The sequence below is a fragment of the Leptodactylus fuscus genome, chromosome 2 (genome assembly GCF_031893055.1).
Source record: "Leptodactylus fuscus isolate aLepFus1 chromosome 2, aLepFus1.hap2, whole genome shotgun sequence".
Lineage (NCBI taxonomy): Eukaryota > Metazoa > Chordata > Amphibia > Anura > Leptodactylidae > Leptodactylus > Leptodactylus fuscus.
The window spans coordinates 59,761,157-59,777,926 of record NC_134266.1 but is presented as its reverse complement, the minus strand read 5'-3'; the positions used below and the strand labels follow the sequence as shown (position 1 = coordinate 59,777,926).

The following is a 16,770-nucleotide window of genomic DNA, read 5'->3' as shown; positions in this document are numbered from 1 at the left end:
CACCGGCATCCAGTTATGGCATTCCACTCTGGATTAGACCCGAAGAATGGGCCTAATCAGGAGGGAGCCTTGTGCATGAGTCAGCCGCAGAATCCTCAGCAAGATAGGGCTACTAGCGGAAAAAAGAAGCAAACGGCTCCCATTGAAGTAAATGGGAGACGTTTTTGGAGCCAGATTTTGAGGCGGATTCCGGGTCAAAATCCACTTCAAAAATCTCCGTGTGAACATACCCTAACAATACAAAACTATCATAATAACTTACAAATATAGAATAATAAATATATTAACAATTATACCAACAGTATTACAAAGCAAACCCCTCACAAAACCCTATCCACATACCCCTTACCCTTTACTATCTCCAAGGAGGAAAGGAAAGATCCTCATGTCCTATGTTTTCAATCCAAATTCCCCAAATCTTTCCAAACTCCATTTTTCAGTCCAAACTGTAGAAGACAAACTATCCAAATGAACCAACTTATCTGCAGCTTTCTTCCAAGTACTTACACTGGAGGTTGACTCTCAGCACTGGATTCTGAATCTCCCCAAAAATTCAATGTACACCTTTTCGGGACAAAACTGGCTTATTAGAAACTGGTTCAGCCATCTCAATCCAAGGTTTTTCTATGTAATGCTTTACTTGGACCACACCCAACTTACCAACCTCAGGTAGCTCTCACCCTGCTGCTTCCTGGTCCCCAGTCACTGCCCAGTGGGCTGACAAGTCAGGGAATAAATGCAGGGGTGACATGTCCCTGACCCAAGTCCCCTGGACCCAGTACAGGTGGTGGGTGACAGAAGGATACTGTCTGTGGTGACCTCCATGCGGGAGAACAAATCCCACCCCATGTATGGGACCCTGATGGGACTTGGCAGCACTGTAAGCGACCGTCTGCTTCACCCCAAGTGTGAGAAGGAGCGAGAAGGTCCTTCCTTCCAACCGCGACCAGGCTGTATAATCTACATCAGACCAAACGAAGAGCACTCCGCACAGAGAATTAATGATTATGAGGATGACCATGAGGTCTTCCTCTTTCTCTTCTGTTTTTTCCTTAGCTGCCATGGACTCCTAGTATATCTTCTCTTCTCAGCTTATCTGTGTCTACGTCTGTAATATATTACTCTGTATTATCCTGTATCTGTATTACTATGCTGCTGTAACACGCTGAAATTTCCCCAATGTGGGACTATTAAAGGATTATCTTATCTTATCTTATAAGACATCATTGCTGGAGGCCAGCATACAGACATCGAGGAGTGAACCAGGAAACATCATAACACAAGCAACCTGGGATTGGTGAGGTCCATTATTATTTCATACCATTATAAAATTTCTAAAAAATTACTTGACTGGTCAACCTTTTTAACACTTTGCAAATATTGGGACTACCGTATATACTCGCATATAGGTCGACCCGAATACCACAAAAAACTTATTGGGGAAAACTTATTGACTCGAGTATAAGCCAAGGGGGGAAAATGAATGACAATCTGTTTGTGCTCATGTTAATCCTAGCCGGCTTCAGGCCTATATGGTAATATCCCAGATGTCACGTGGTCTGGGATATTACCATATAGGCCCAAATTCTGTGGTAGTAGTAATAGCCTGTTACTGCTAGCACAGACATCTGGGGCATTATCATACAGGCCCAAAGCCTTATGGTAGCAGTAGCAGCCTGTTGCCGTACAGGCCCAAACCGTGTGCTAGCAGAAACAGGCTATTACTACTACCACAGGCTTTGGGCCTATATGGTAATATCCCAGACCACGTGACATCTGGGATTTTACCATATAGGCCTGAAGCCAGCTAGGATTAACATCGGATCCCAGACAGGTGAGTAAAACTGCACAGTGAGTAAAACTGTGCTGAAAAACTCGGCTTATACTTGAGTATATACGGTATATGAATGAAGATTATTCCCTAGATTCTTAGTATAATAATATTATAACCTCCTATACATTTTCTAAATCTAAACAAAAATAACTTTACTCGGTTGCTCCCAACCACAAAAACAAATAAAAATGTTTCTGAAATAACAATGAATAAAACAATTATATTTTAATGAGTAAGTGAGAACTTGGAAAGAAATAAGAAGGAAGGAGACTTTGACGGAGATAGGCATGATTATTGTGAAATATAAGCACAGCGGGGGATGTTTCATCGAGCATCCAAACAGACAGGCCTAGAAAAAGTTGTAGCGCTCGGTGTCTAATGCTTGTAGTGCCTCAGAGAAACGGATATTAATTAATGAAGCTAAAGTGCTTGGAGGATTTATGTAACACAATTAATCTGATTAAACACGAGGAGCAAAGGAATTGTAGATATTCCTGCCTGAATCATAACTTAGGCCGGCTGTAAGGACACTGGAAGGAAATGGATCCTCTGGGGGACATTTATTAAAACTAGCGCAAGAAAATATTGTCCGTTATTGTTGGTAATCATATATTTTCTATTATTTCTAAAAATGAAAAAGAATAGTATGTGTGTTTCAGTACGTACCTCCAGAGACGCAACACCCAACTCAACCAACTCAATAGACATGTACTGTGAAACTCAATTTTGTAAATATTCCTCACTTGGCCCTAAGTTATTGATAGAAGTGTTTGGATCCTACTAATATTATAAATGTGAAAGTTTGTATGTTTGTATGTTTGTGTGGTTGTTCCTCAACAATGCAAAAACAGCTGAACTGATTTGAATGAAATTCGGCACACAGATAGATTGTAACCTCGATTAAAATATAGGCTTTTTATCCCGGTAAATGACATAGTTTCATGACAGTTATGAATTTAGGTTCATGTACTATATTAACCCTTTCCCGACATCCGCTGTACTAGTACGGTGCATGCCGGGTGTGTTACTGTGGCGACCGCCTGGAGCTTTACGCTGTAGACACCTGGCGCTAATGTCTCCAATAGGTCCCCGGACCGATCAGAGGCATTAACTCTTCCGGGACCTCGGTCAAAGCTGACCGAGGCGCCATTTTCCCAGCGGCGCGTGGGCACCGCCATGCTCCGGGGCCAACGTCACATTACATTGCTTCTATTGCAGGCTATGCTACATACCCTGAAATAGAAGTGCTGGTATTTTGCAATGTATTGCAATGCATTAGCATTGTAATGCATTGCATTAGTGATCAGACCCCCTGGGGTTCAAGACCCCTTGGGTTTAATAAATGCAAAAAAAAAATTTAAAAGTAAAAAAGAATCTAAAATTTTCTAAAAACTATTAAAAATTCAAATCACCCCCCTTTCCCTAGAATAAATATAAAAGGAGTTAAATACTGTGAAACACATACTTATTAGGTATCCCCGTGTCCAAAATCGCCCGCTCTATAAATCTATAAAATATTTTTCTTGTACGGTAAATGCCGTAGCGGGAAAAATAGTCAAAATTGCCAAACCGCCGTTTTTTCACTGTTTTGATTTTGAGAAAAATTTGTCACATTTTTTCTTCAAATTCACCCCATTCTGAATTTTTTTTACAGCTTCCCAGTACATTATACAGAATAATTAATGGTGGCATCGGAGGCTCGTCTGTAACGAGGCGGAGTCTAAGATCGGACCACAATCAAGACTGCTGTGGTCCGATCTTAGACTCCGCCTCATCACAGACGAACCTCTGGCAGAACTAGCGTTAATTGGCCAAATGCTGTACACTGTATAGCATTCGGCCAATCAACGCTGGTCAATGCATTCCTAAGAGAAAAAGTCATCTCCCGCATAACCGCAAGCTGCTAGCTCTCCTGACTAGCAAAGATGAGCCTGCTCTCCTGACTAGCAAAGACGAGCCTGCTGCAGAATTTTCACTGCGAATAGCGAGTAGTATTCGATCGAGTACGAGTATTTTGAATACTGTAGTATTCGATCGAAAACCTACTCGATCGAATACTACTCGCTCATCTCTAGTCTTGACTGATCTTGAAGCAGATTCCTCAGAAGATTCATTCACAGAGTTCTTGGCACAAGCCACTGCACTTGTTAGGGAGAAAACTTGAGGGGCGTAAATGGAAAAGGAATTTGAAGAAGAAGACTGTCTCAAATTCCTATTCCATTTTGGCCGTGTGGCCATACTCTAAGTTGAATCACATCTTTCAAGTTTACTTGACTGTTTTCAGAACAACCCAATTGAATGGTGAGATATGCACATGCATGGCCATTCATAGTGATAGGGGTACAAGGGTTGAGCAAACCCCATTTTCTAGATATTTGTGGATTCTAAAGATTAGATCTACATCTACAAGGCATTTATATTGTGGATATGTCAGAAATATCTAAAATGGGAAACAGTCTTTCACTTATTCCCTAGGGGGGGTCAAATAAATGCAAAAAAAAAAAATATATATATATATATATATATATATATATATACACTTAGAAAGTATCAAAAATTCAAATCACCCCCTTTCCCTAGAAAACATATAAAAGTTCTTAAATACTGTGAAACATATACACATTAGGTATCCCTGTGTCCAGAATCGCCCGGTCTACAAATCTATAAAAATATTTTTCCCGTACAGTAAACGCTGTAGCGGGAAAAAAATCAAAAGTGCCAGTTTTTTATGGTTTCGCCTCTGATAAAAATTTGAATAAAAATGTGATCAAAGCAATAGAAATTCCCCAAAATGGTGTAACTAAAAAGTATACCTAGTTCCGCAAAAAAAGACACCCTATGCATCTCCATACATGGAAGTATAAAAAAGTTATAGGTGTCAGAATAGGGTGACTTTTACAAAAAACAGTTTTGGCACAGTTTTGGATTTTTGTTAAGTGGTTGAAATGTAAATAAAACCATAGAACTTTGATATCACAGAAATTGTACCAAAACATAGAATACAGGTGACATGTCATTTTGGCCGCGCAGTGAACGCCATAAAAATGGAGCCCGTAAGAAAGTTGCACAAATGTCATATGGGAGGAGACACACACAGAACTGGGGAGAACAAAGAAAGTCTATGGAGATGTTCTAGGTCAAATTCCATCCAACCCATCACCATATCCATCACTCAGCAGGGAGTAAGTAAAGCAATGCAATGTTTCAAGTTTCTCCTTATGAATGGGTTGGTTTGCATTGAGAAAAAACTAATTAATTGTCCCTCACACAAATGAAAATGACAAAAAATACATCACTCACTCTTTTTTTGGAACTTCTTTCCTCAGCCAATGGAAATCTGATTGTGATAGAAAGTGTAGTGTCTGCAGCACATTCCCAAAATAGTCTGACTCTGAAAATTTCAGCTGTGTGAGAAGGATACACAGTATATTGTTAAATATATCATAGATGAAATGAGGACTATGTAATGTATGCTGACAATTCAGTGAAACTCACGCAAAAGCCTATAAATATTTGAATACAAAATTCGTGTTCACATTGACCTTCAATGCGAAAAAACGGGAAGACTTTAACTGAACATCTAAAACAAAGGGCACCATTACAGCAATAACAATATCTGAATAATGTTAGTATATTAAAGTCAGTTTTACATGCTTATGTAAGCCCTTAAAAACCAAGATAACACAATAAATAGAATTTTTTGAATTTTTTTTGACAAAATTTGGTCAAAAATCTCAATTTTGTAGAACTAAACCATAAATAATAAAAATAACATTTTAACAAATAATGCTAATTAATGGAAATATTACAAACATAAATTATTAACTGACGTGGTTTTCCATGCCTCAGAATTTTATTTTACTGATGACGTATCCACAGGACAGGTCAAGAATATCTGATTTGTCTCTGTAAGCTTTAGAGATGGATGAAGCCAGAATCAGCTCAGCTTCTATTCAACTAACAGGACCCAAGGTGCAGGTTCTGTCCATTGTAGCTGTTCAACTATTGGTTGAATAAGAGAAGAGTTGCTTTTGGCTGTATACAATGCTATATTTTCCGGAAGCTACCATATTTTGCGGACTATTGCGCATTACCCATGAGTGCCTTATAGTCCTGTCTAGGTTCATATATAAGGCGCACCGGACTATAAGGCGCAGCGCTTCCACCCCAAAAAAACTGTGTGTGACCTGACCCTAACTAGAAGTTCCTGGGCTATGAGCTGGCACGCATTTCCCTCCAGGTGCAAGACCCAATGGAGAATGCCCCTAATGCCTGTGTGTGAACTGACCCTAACTAGAAGTTCCCGGGCTATAAGCTGGCACTCATTTCCCTCCAGGTGGAGAATGCCCCTAATGCGGAGTGGTGTGCCTTCTCATATACGTGGGGCACCTTCAACAACTCAGAGGTCATGAAGACTGGGGTTAATAAATCTGCTCCACTATTTATACATTTAAGAACCTGAATAGACAACAATTTTTATGCACTATAAGGCATTATTCATGTGTTTTATGTTGGTGTAAGCCAAAACTAGTCGAGACTATACAAAGAAAAGGTATAATGGAAAGATGTGCACATGTCAATAAGGCCTAAATCATTATGGAGGTTTTGATGCCTTAATGTTTCTGAAAGGCTCTCTTTAAAGAGGACCTTTCACCATTTTTCACACAGGCAGTTCTATATACTGCCGGAAAGCTGACAGTGCGCTGAGTTCAGCGCACTGTCGGCTTTCCCCATCTGTGCCCGGTGTGAAGAGCTTACGGCCCGGTACCGTAGTGCTCTATGGTCAGAAGGGCGTTTCTGATCATTAGCCAGAGACGTCCTTCTGCCTCGCGGCGCCTATCGCGCTGTACTGTGGAGCGGGGAGGAACGCCCCCTCCCTCTCCTGATAATACTCATCTATGGACGAGCTGTGTGAGCAGAGGGAGGGGGCGTTCCTCCCCGCTCCACAGCACAGCGCGATAGGCGCCGCGAGGCAGAAGGACGTCTCTGGCTAATGGTCAGAAACACCCTTTTGACCATGGAAGAGCTACGGTACCGGGCCGTAAGCTCTTCACACCGGGCACAGATCGGGAAAGCCGACAGTGCACTGAACTCAGCGCACTGTCAGCTTTCTGGCAGTATATAGAACTGCCTGTGTGAAAAATGGTGAAAGGTCCTCTTTAAAAGCAGGCTCTTCATACAACATAGACAAAACGCTGCATTATAAGGTAAATTACCATGGTATGTTGATGGTTCTGACAGCAAAAGTACATGGATGTAAACAGAAAAATCAATACTATGTGCTTAACTATACTACAGGATTGAATCTGTAGCTCCAGCCAGGTATAATAGATTGCCCTAAAATAATAGACCAGAAAAATCCCACTTTGCTTGTCTTCCCTGGCTGACCTATGTTCCTTGTGAATCATATAGCGCCCAACCTAAGAATATAGTACATTATAAAGCTCAAAGATTTATTCATCTGCTAAAGCTTTAGCTTTACTGATAGAAATGAAAGGTAACATTTAGTTCTTCTGACTTGCTATGGATTAATTGTATATTTGGTTTATTTTCAAGAGTTTAGACATTAAGTGTCATTTATATTAGGTTCTCGGAAGGTAGAGCGCTTAAGTCATTTATTAGAGTTGCTTTATTGGCTCGGTGCTGAGCTAGGGGATTTTTTATCTCTACTCTTGGGAAGGAATAGAAGGTGGATATCAGGTATAAGAGCATTGGTGGGATTTATCCTTTTAACCTTGATATAAATAGCGGTCAAACACAGAAGATCTAACATGTTACGATAAAAATATTTTAACATGAGGCTGTAAGTGTCACAACCTGAATATTTGTAAATAATTTGTGTGTTTTTCTGCTGGGGTTTGGAGGAGGATTCATCCGCTGTTCTGTGGACTTTTGGTGGTTTTCTTGCCATTGTTCCATCTGTTGGTATATTGAGTATCAGCCTTTAGTATATACTTGAGATTCTTTGGATTGAGCCTCAGGTGTTGGTCATTACCATCATCCTATCGGATGATTCTGGGGCCTGTATAAGGAGGAGGCCTGGCTTCACTGGTTGCTGGTTTTCGTTGTAACCAACTAGAATTCGTGGCTCAGGGAGAAAGATTGTTTGTGGAAACTATAGCTGACTTGGAAGTGGTGTGAATGTTGCCTTGTGTGTGAGTCTGGTTTTCCCCTCCACGCTTCTACTCTACCCTGTCCTTCAGTTCTGTTTGCCTGGCACTATCTGGTTATTTGTGAGATTCTGGGTTCCAGTTTATTTTGCCCCAGTCCTGAGTTAACCCTTTCCTCACCTCTCCACTGTCCCTCTCCTCATTCTCTTGTTGCGTATTGTGTTGTGCTGCGTCTGTTGTCCTGCACCTCCCGTCCCGTTTGTTTTGTCTGCAGCTGCACCTTGGTTTCTGTAGGGGTGACCACCTTAGTATCCCAGTCCCTAGCTCTCTTTAACTCTTCCCCTATCTTTCAGCTAGTTCTTCGTGTTAGAGAGCCAGGAGTTGTCGGGGCCAAGGCTGGCTTGGGAACAGCTGACCACCACCCACAGGCAGGGCCTTGCCAGCCGCCGTAGCATCAGGGAAAGTCACCTACCCCTGTTCCCTTAGCGGTGCAGTCTTCAGTCTGGATTCTGTGTCTGGGCATAGACACGAACGTAACAGTAAGTCAACCAGTACCCTGCTTCTCACTGGCGATGGGAAATATTCCAGAAACAGCTGTTTGTGCGTGGGTATCTTTCTATTGGAGAAAAAATTCTGGTTTGACTTTAATCCCATTCTATTGGGAGGCTTTTTTGGAGGCTGATTTTGAGGCAGATTCAGCGTCAGAATCAGTGCCAAAAAACTCTGTGTGCACTGACCCTTCGGGTTCTTGACTTTAGTCACTAGGTTTATTGAAAGCCAAACACTGATCTAGAGGGAGATACATATAATGTAATGTAAGGATTAGGACATAACCTAAACTCCATAACCACACAGCAAGTTCTATGAATTTATGGAAAGCCAATAAAGAGTAAGTGTGCAGCTTGGCAGGGCTCAGCGTTGTACATTGTATTTAGCCATATAATGTGAAGGTGTTCTCTGGCATGGTAATGCTTGGTAAATAGAAACATTTCATATTCTCCTGACTTTTATTTCTCTACAATCAATTAAAGCAACTTAAAGCATAATCCGTTTCAATTTTACGTTAAGTAAAACTGAGATAATATATTATTTTACCTAGTCTGGAAAATACTGTAATGACTTTCAATAATTTTAGCAATTATAATGCTTAGTTAATCTCCGTTTACTCAATATGAAAATCTTAATTGCTTTTGTGTTATAAAAATTCATACCCCCATGAATAATAAAAAGAAGGGATCTATGAAATACTACACATAAAACACATTAGAACATTTTCATCGTTGAAGTTATTATGAGAAAAACTTTAGATAACTTAAAGAGGATGTCCAGGGTCAGCAAATAAAATGAAAATATAGAGCATTTTTCAATATACTCTATCAATTCCTCAGTTTTCTAGATCTCAGCTTGTTGTCATTCTTTGTTTATTTCTAATTAATTAAAATCAGTCCATGGTCATGTGATATACAGTCCATGGTCATGTGATATACAGTCCATGGTCATGTGATATACAGTCCATGGTCATGTGATATACAGTCCATGGTCATGTGATATACAGTCCATGGTCATGTGATATACAGTCCATGGTCATGTGATATACAGTCCATGGTCATGTGATGAACAGTCCGAGGCCATGTGATGAATAGTCCAAGGTCATGTGATAGATACACAGATGTACAGCTTTTTACCAGGCAGATGTCGGATTACTGTGCTGTTACTGAGATATGTACCTGTAGTCTTTTGGTAGCGCCAACATTGGTATGAAACATCTGGAGAGTATGTATGAATGTGCGCAGGTTTTTTTTATACCAATATGCAATCAATTAATAAGAAGTCTCCTGAAAGTGTATACACCTAGAGTCTCCTATAGAATTTCTGACTATGGAGGATATTTTGGTTGGTGATATGTAATTATTATCAAATTTGTAATTGTTCCTCCCAAGTTCTTTTGTAGGAGAGGAGTTCCAAATCCCGTTTACGTATTAGGTTAGAGTAGACAGTTGATAGGGGCTTCTTCAGGGAGTGTTTCTGAAGAAACATTGTTTCCAACCAGAAGGTAGTGCAAGGCGCCATGGACCGTTTCAGTGTTCCCAGATACAATGCTCTGACAGATTGGTATGTCATGAAGTTGGTTTTGGTGAGGAGTGGATTTGCTTTAAATTCTAAAAAGGAGGGGAATGTTCCATCAATGAGTAGGGAATCATACGCAAACAGCGAATCAATTTTGGTAGTAAAGGAGTATTAACAGGGAATTGCAATTTGGAGAGAAGTAGGTCATCAACAGAGTTGGCAAGAGAGGGCCCAGTAGGGAGAGGAAGAGAGTCCCAGACTGATGAGGTTAACATCGGTCTGACAGTTCTGCGTGGGAGCCATATGATGGAGGTCGGGGGAAATACAATTATGCCCTCAAATTTCCTAAGCTTAGTTAATGTGCGGAATGCTACTTTAGGGCACTTACTGTTTTAATGTCTTCATTGATGTAAGTTTCATTCATTAGAAATCCTGGATATCCTACTTTTGCCATTACCGATTTTGCCTGCGAAAAAAGAAGAAAAAAAAAAGAGTTTCATAGTATAATTGAAAAAAGATATACTGTATGTCCATCAAAGCCAACCAAGGGATGAGAAAGGACATAAATAGGCCTTTTGTTTCCCTCTATTGACCCAGAAGAAGGTGAAAAATCATGTAAGGCATGAACCTATTTGCCCTAATAAGTAAAACTTCAATTCCGACCTGGTTCTAAAAGGGTGATATATCTATAGATTTAAAGGGTTGAATTTTTTTTTAAGGCGCTGCAGATTCCATCCCACTGGTTTTTGTTACCTGGCCAAAGGGGTAGCATCAAGTTGATGGAACTTGACCGCTGTAGCAATCTGAGCAGTCACGTGTTGTTGATAACACATCAACCGCCTCAACAGCTCCTATCTGCGGTAGCCTACCCCATGACACCGAGGCCAGGGATTTGCTGCAGTCAAATGCAGCCACATTAACAAAGCCCAGTGAGTGGAACGGAAGAGGCAAACCTGGAACCAACAAGTGAGTAATACTGCTTTTCATTTTAAAACACTTCGGCATTTCAATTTGTAATTTCATCATCTGATTTTTACTCCTTATAGTCATTTTTGGAACCTAACAGAGAAATGCTTCCTTGTCTATTGACAGCATTTTTTTCACTATCATTTTTGTACAGGACATTTCTATATTTATCTAACATAACAATGCTCCCCTTAGACTCCCCATACTTAAGATCCTCCATTTCCCTTATCCGTTTAGTTGCTCTTCTTCATATTGTATCTAACTCCAGGGTATTCTTTCTATGGACTAGAGACCAGAAGTGAACTGCATATTCCAGATGAGGACACTCTTACGATTTGTGAAGCAGTGATAATATGTCCATGTTATTTGTTATACTTAAGACAAAATCAATAAAAGAGCAAAGTCAAAATCAATATAATGTTATAAATAGACACATTCAGCCCTGAAAATAACAAAGTAGAAGACGATAGTTGCTCGTACAATTACATTTCTTACTATGGTAGTAGTTGGTATAACAGCAGATTACACAATACCACTTCTGTGTACAGTACTGTAAGGACGTAAGGTGGATATCTAGACGTTACGTGCCACCTTACCTAATTATAGCATGCTATATAGAGTAAATATGAAGTCTAAACTTGTTACAATCTGGTGAGATCACATCAGATATAATTAAGATATTTTGCATAAAAAAAACCCATTGGGAGCCATTCCCATGGAATAATTGGGAGCTGATTTTGTGACAGATTCCACCTCAACTTCAGATTCAAATTCCAGCTTGTATTTCCATCTCATTGATTTTAATGGGAGGTAGTGACAGAAAAGCACTGTGCTCAATCTTTCCATGGACTTCATGGCTGATTAAGACTCACACTGGTCAAACCCATTGTGTATGAGACTTATTAGTGATCAAACCAGTGATTTGGTCTTCAGAGATGGAAGACCTCATGATATTCCTCTCCAAATTACCCTATGTGATTCCAACTCCTGACAGTATTTTACTGTCCTGCTTTCTCATGTTGTAGGGTGGTCTATTATGCCGAATTTGTTGGCTCCAGATGCCGTTCTTATCTTTGCAAACCCTAAAAGCAAGTTGGCCTAAATCATTTCTTCTAAATATTGTTAGGTTATTATGCCAGCTAATTATGACAGGGTTACAATGTCAATTACACAAGAGTTGGGACAGTAAGACATGACATTTTTATCACATAGTAATTATCTAATAAGGGTTTCTTGGGTCTTCCCTTCATCTACTGAATACAGAATATTAACATGTCTAATGTCTATTTCATCATACCATTTGTATACACAGGACATATAGGTCAAATAGAGAATTAAATCATGTGTGAATCAACCAATATAGTAGAGTACACACTAGTGTAAAGTTACAAAATCAGCTTTAAATTGGGTTGTCTTTACTGGACCTTTAGTTCTCATTATTGACTTTTGTCAGGCCTTTGGTAAGATCCTTTGGAGAGTCTTTTTTTCTGTATAGCACATTAAGGGAGATTAAATGCCTCAAACTCACCAAATACTTCGTCCATCAATTTGATAAAATATTTAATATTTTTTTCTGCTTTCCTACGTTTATGGCGTCAGGATTAAAGAGGTATTCCCACGTCGCATACTCACCAGTCTTCGCTGCTGTAAAATCTTCTTTCTTCCTGGTTTCTTGCGTCATTTGGTGGGCAGGGTTTCATATGCAACATGCAGTTTAGCGCCGCCCCCAAATTAGTGTGTAGCTCCGCCCACCACATTGCGTGATCCTATGGGGTGACTGAAGGGCCTGTGATGTCATCAAAGGTCCTCAAACAACACTATATGCACAATACTGCCTGTCTCTGCCATAATGAACACAATTGAATTAGCTAACCTGTTAAATGGGAGAACAGAAGATGAGTTCAGAAATGCAAGCAGTTCCCCTCCTCTATCTGAGAGCAGGAAGCTAGGTCACATGTGTGGTGTAGACACAGGAATAGCTAGACACACAGGCTCGCTCTCGTGCACTTAGCTCCTCCTCCCTCTAACCTGAGAGCAGGAAGCTACGTCACTTGACTTTTGAGCAGATAAGCCCAAAGGCTGTGTCAACAATGAACTGAATAAATTAAGATATGGACAAACAAAGCAGTTTTGCTGAAGCAGTGTATTTAGGAAAACTCTTACATCCACATTAACAAGCAGTATAGATAGGATCCTTGTGATGGGACAACCCTTTTAATAACTCTGTCCCATTTTATGTTCCATTGAAGACAGACTAAATTGGATCTTAAAGGAGATTGGGGACCAACTTTGTTTTGCTATGGCGATATAGAAAGACTAGAACCATATACCAAAATCAACATTTGGAACTGTTCCCCAAAGACCAAAGGTAAGTTGTTTTGTAAATCATTGAATAAAGGCAAAATGAGGACAAGACTTAAAGCACATCACATGCAGATTTTTTATGTACCATGGTTCATTCATCTACCACCCACCATTACACTGAGGTGCTGATATCTCATAGTAAAAATCATTAATAAAATGTTTCAATTACTTGGTTAGCTGGAAATGTGTTATGGGTGTAGTTCGATGGTGGAGGTGGGATGGAAAATCTGTGGAAGGGTCTCCTCATTTGACATAGTACTCTATGAAGTAAGCAATCTATTTTCATTTCCTTCCTTAGCTGCCTACAGGTTAATGTGAGGCCATTTAAACATGTGCTGACACATTATTGCTCGGTTGCTTATGGCTTCATTGAACGTACTTTTATGGGATAAGATGGAGAAGAGATACAGTACGGCATAACACTCACACTAAATCACAAGTTATATGGTCTGTAACCTATAACACTGTAGCCGGATATCCTACTCAATATTTCTCAAGTAAATGTAGCAGAGTATTGTGCTTTACTGACAAGATGCTATTTATTTTCTGTGCACGGGGTGAATACATTTAAATATATGAATTTAATGTATATATAGAAATTAAAATTTACAGTATGAACTATATATATATATATATATATATATATATATATATATAGTATTACAATATACAGTAACTAATTATAGCATATACAGATAAAAGAATACAATAGTGATATATTTCCCTAGTTCAACAGTTCAACTGGAAACCTAGATTTAATGCATATGTCCTCAAAATTCATTTTCTGTCCTTCTGCAGAAATACATTTTAAATATAAGAAACTTCAGATGGAATAACTTCAGATTCTTACACCGCAATAACAATGAATGTATTCTTTATTTCTTAGTGAAAGTGACTGCTTATAAATATGCATTATGAGCCACTCCGCTGTCCAGCCCTATTAGAATAACTTATCCCACATGCCAACAGCCGACTTGTCAGTCAAGCGACCTACCGAGCGGCCTATAAGTGAACATAATTGATGAAAGTCCCCACTGAACAAGTCTGCGAGCTCCACTCTATAGACTCTTTGAATGGTAGTCAAACCCCATAGACCTATTAGCATCTTATTAAAACTTTTCTGATAAATAACCTAAAGAGTCATTCAAAAAGTAGTATAATATACATGTTATTGAATCCACAAATTATGAAATGTAAAATTCAGGAGTTAAGATCCTTACTTGCAATCTGATAGATAATAGGACATCTTTGAGGTGGCAGTGGGTTCCCTTATGTACTGGGACCCTGGACAAATACACAGGTTGCACATATGATAAATTCAGCTTTGGATTTCAGATTATACTGAACGTACTGAACATGTAAACGTTCCGAATCAGCAGCGTTTAAAGCAGGTCCCATTGCTTTCTATGGGAGCCGGCATACGTGCGCTCCCCATAGAAATGAATGGGCTGCTTTTTTCAATTCATTTCTATGGGGAGTGCACGTATGCCGGCTCCCATAGAAAGCAATGGGACCTGCTTTAAACGCTGCTGATTCAGAACGTTTACACGTTCCGAATCAGCCAGAGTATCCTCCATGTGAAGGGGCCCTTAGGATGTCATTGGGAGTGCAACATTCACGACCCACACAGTTCAGCTGTTTGAAGAGGCTATAGTGTTCACGAGTCTCTCACCTATGCCATACATCATTTTCTTTGGTCACATGCAGGAGCTTAATCCTATTCAAGTGAATGGAGCTGAGCTGCAAAACCAAGTAAAGCCTCTACACAATGTAAAGTGATGTGGTTGGTACTCAGTTCAGAGGCTTCAGCATTCACCCACTCTACAGTCTTCTAAACCAGCTGATCTGTGAATGTCTTGGGTGTCAGACCCCATTGATAACATATCGATGACCTATCCTAAATATAAGTAATAAAACATGTAAGTCCCATGTTTGTTGCATGTACAGTGGTTATAGTAGTTGTATTGAACTGAGCTGTTCCCCTTCTTTGAAGATTCAACAGATTAACCTGGATAGTGAAGATGATAATGCAGTAGATACATCTCATATTTAGTAGCTTGAGAAATGCAGATACGTAAAACTCTCTTTTGGTGGAATCATGGGCAGCTTAGTTCCTGCCATCATGAAGGGGACATGGAAGAATCAAAGGCTTAATGCCAAACTACACTTCATCCAAGCGAAGGTTCAGGATTCCAAAACTGCTGCTTTTGTATCAGGCTTTTTAATAAAAACTTCCCCCTGCAAATGTTGTTGTACTTTTATGTTTCGCATACTGTAGATGAATCAGTCACAGAAGAGTTTCTATTTGTGAATTCTAATAACTCGGCAGATTTACCTAAACTCTTATAGATGACCATAGAAGCATTATCAAGATAACATCCGCCAATCCGACAACTTTAACACTGCTACTATGACAATCTTAAGTAAATTATTATTCTGTTGGTTTTTGTGGGTGGATTTTCTTTCCATTATATGCATTTTAATCTGTTCCTCTAGGTAGAAGTTAACTACTAAAAGTCAATCAGCAGTTGAAGTAGAGTGGTAAATGTCTGATTCTGAACCAGTACGATAGCTACGCTCTTTCAATTTTCTCCGCATAGTAACATCTGGGTGTATTGTGACAGGTAATAAATAAAACGGCATGGAGTGGCCCATTGCGGCTCAATGCGGTGCTCAGGAATACAGTGAACAATTACTGTGGTGTTCTAGGTGCAGCAAATCAGAATTCAGTCAGATACGTCATAGGGATTAGAAGAGAAAGCTGCGGCATTGTCATAATCCCATGCTGGTTTATCATATCAATAAAGTCTGTAGACCTGTCGCAATATTAGGTTAAAAACTGCATATGGATTATTATAAAATTTTCATTTTATTACACAAAAATGTGTGATTTTATCATAAACTGGAAGCTTAAATATTAGGGTTTTTTTCGAGCAGAAATGTTAAATTTAATAAGTGAGGATTATTTGTGTTTACTGTATGACCAGATGACCAAATTTTAGTTTTTAATGGGTCATTTTCAGCAAACTATTATACAAGTGAATAAGGCTAAGGTCCCATAAAGCGAAACTCAGCTAAAAAAAACCTGCACAAAAAAATACAATACATTATTTTTCTGCATTTTTCTTTCACTGTTTACTATTTAGGAAAAACGTTCTCAACTTCTCACCTAAAATGAACATGCTCCCATAACGCAGCTTTTTTGATGAGATTAATACAATGTAATTCACTTTGCCGCTACTGTAATGCGCAACATTTATGGGGGCTCTTCCCGTGACTGATATTGTGATGGTCCTTTGTACGGTCCATTAGAGACATCGTATTGTAGCTTTATGTTATTGTGCTGATATTGACATCACACTGACAACATAGTAGCTGCCATCTACAATTATCTCCCAATCACTAGCATTAAGGGTTAACCATAATAGG

General features: G+C 39.4%; 1 protein-coding gene across 2 annotated transcripts in view; it reads right to left on the bottom strand.

The window, feature by feature from the left end:
* Positions 1 to 16,770, bottom strand: part of PHEX (phosphate regulating endopeptidase X-linked) — a 168,686-nt gene that overhangs the window by 27,463 nt on the left and 124,453 nt on the right. For both annotated transcript variants that reach the window (XM_075263828.1, XM_075263829.1), the window contains exons 13-14: positions 10,400 to 10,477; positions 5,135 to 5,238 (exon numbers count right to left, since the gene is read on the bottom strand). In XM_075263828.1, coding sequence (XP_075119929.1) covers positions 5,135 to 5,238; positions 10,400 to 10,477 — 182 coding nt within the window. The remainder of the gene's footprint in view (positions 1 to 5,134; positions 5,239 to 10,399; positions 10,478 to 16,770) is intronic.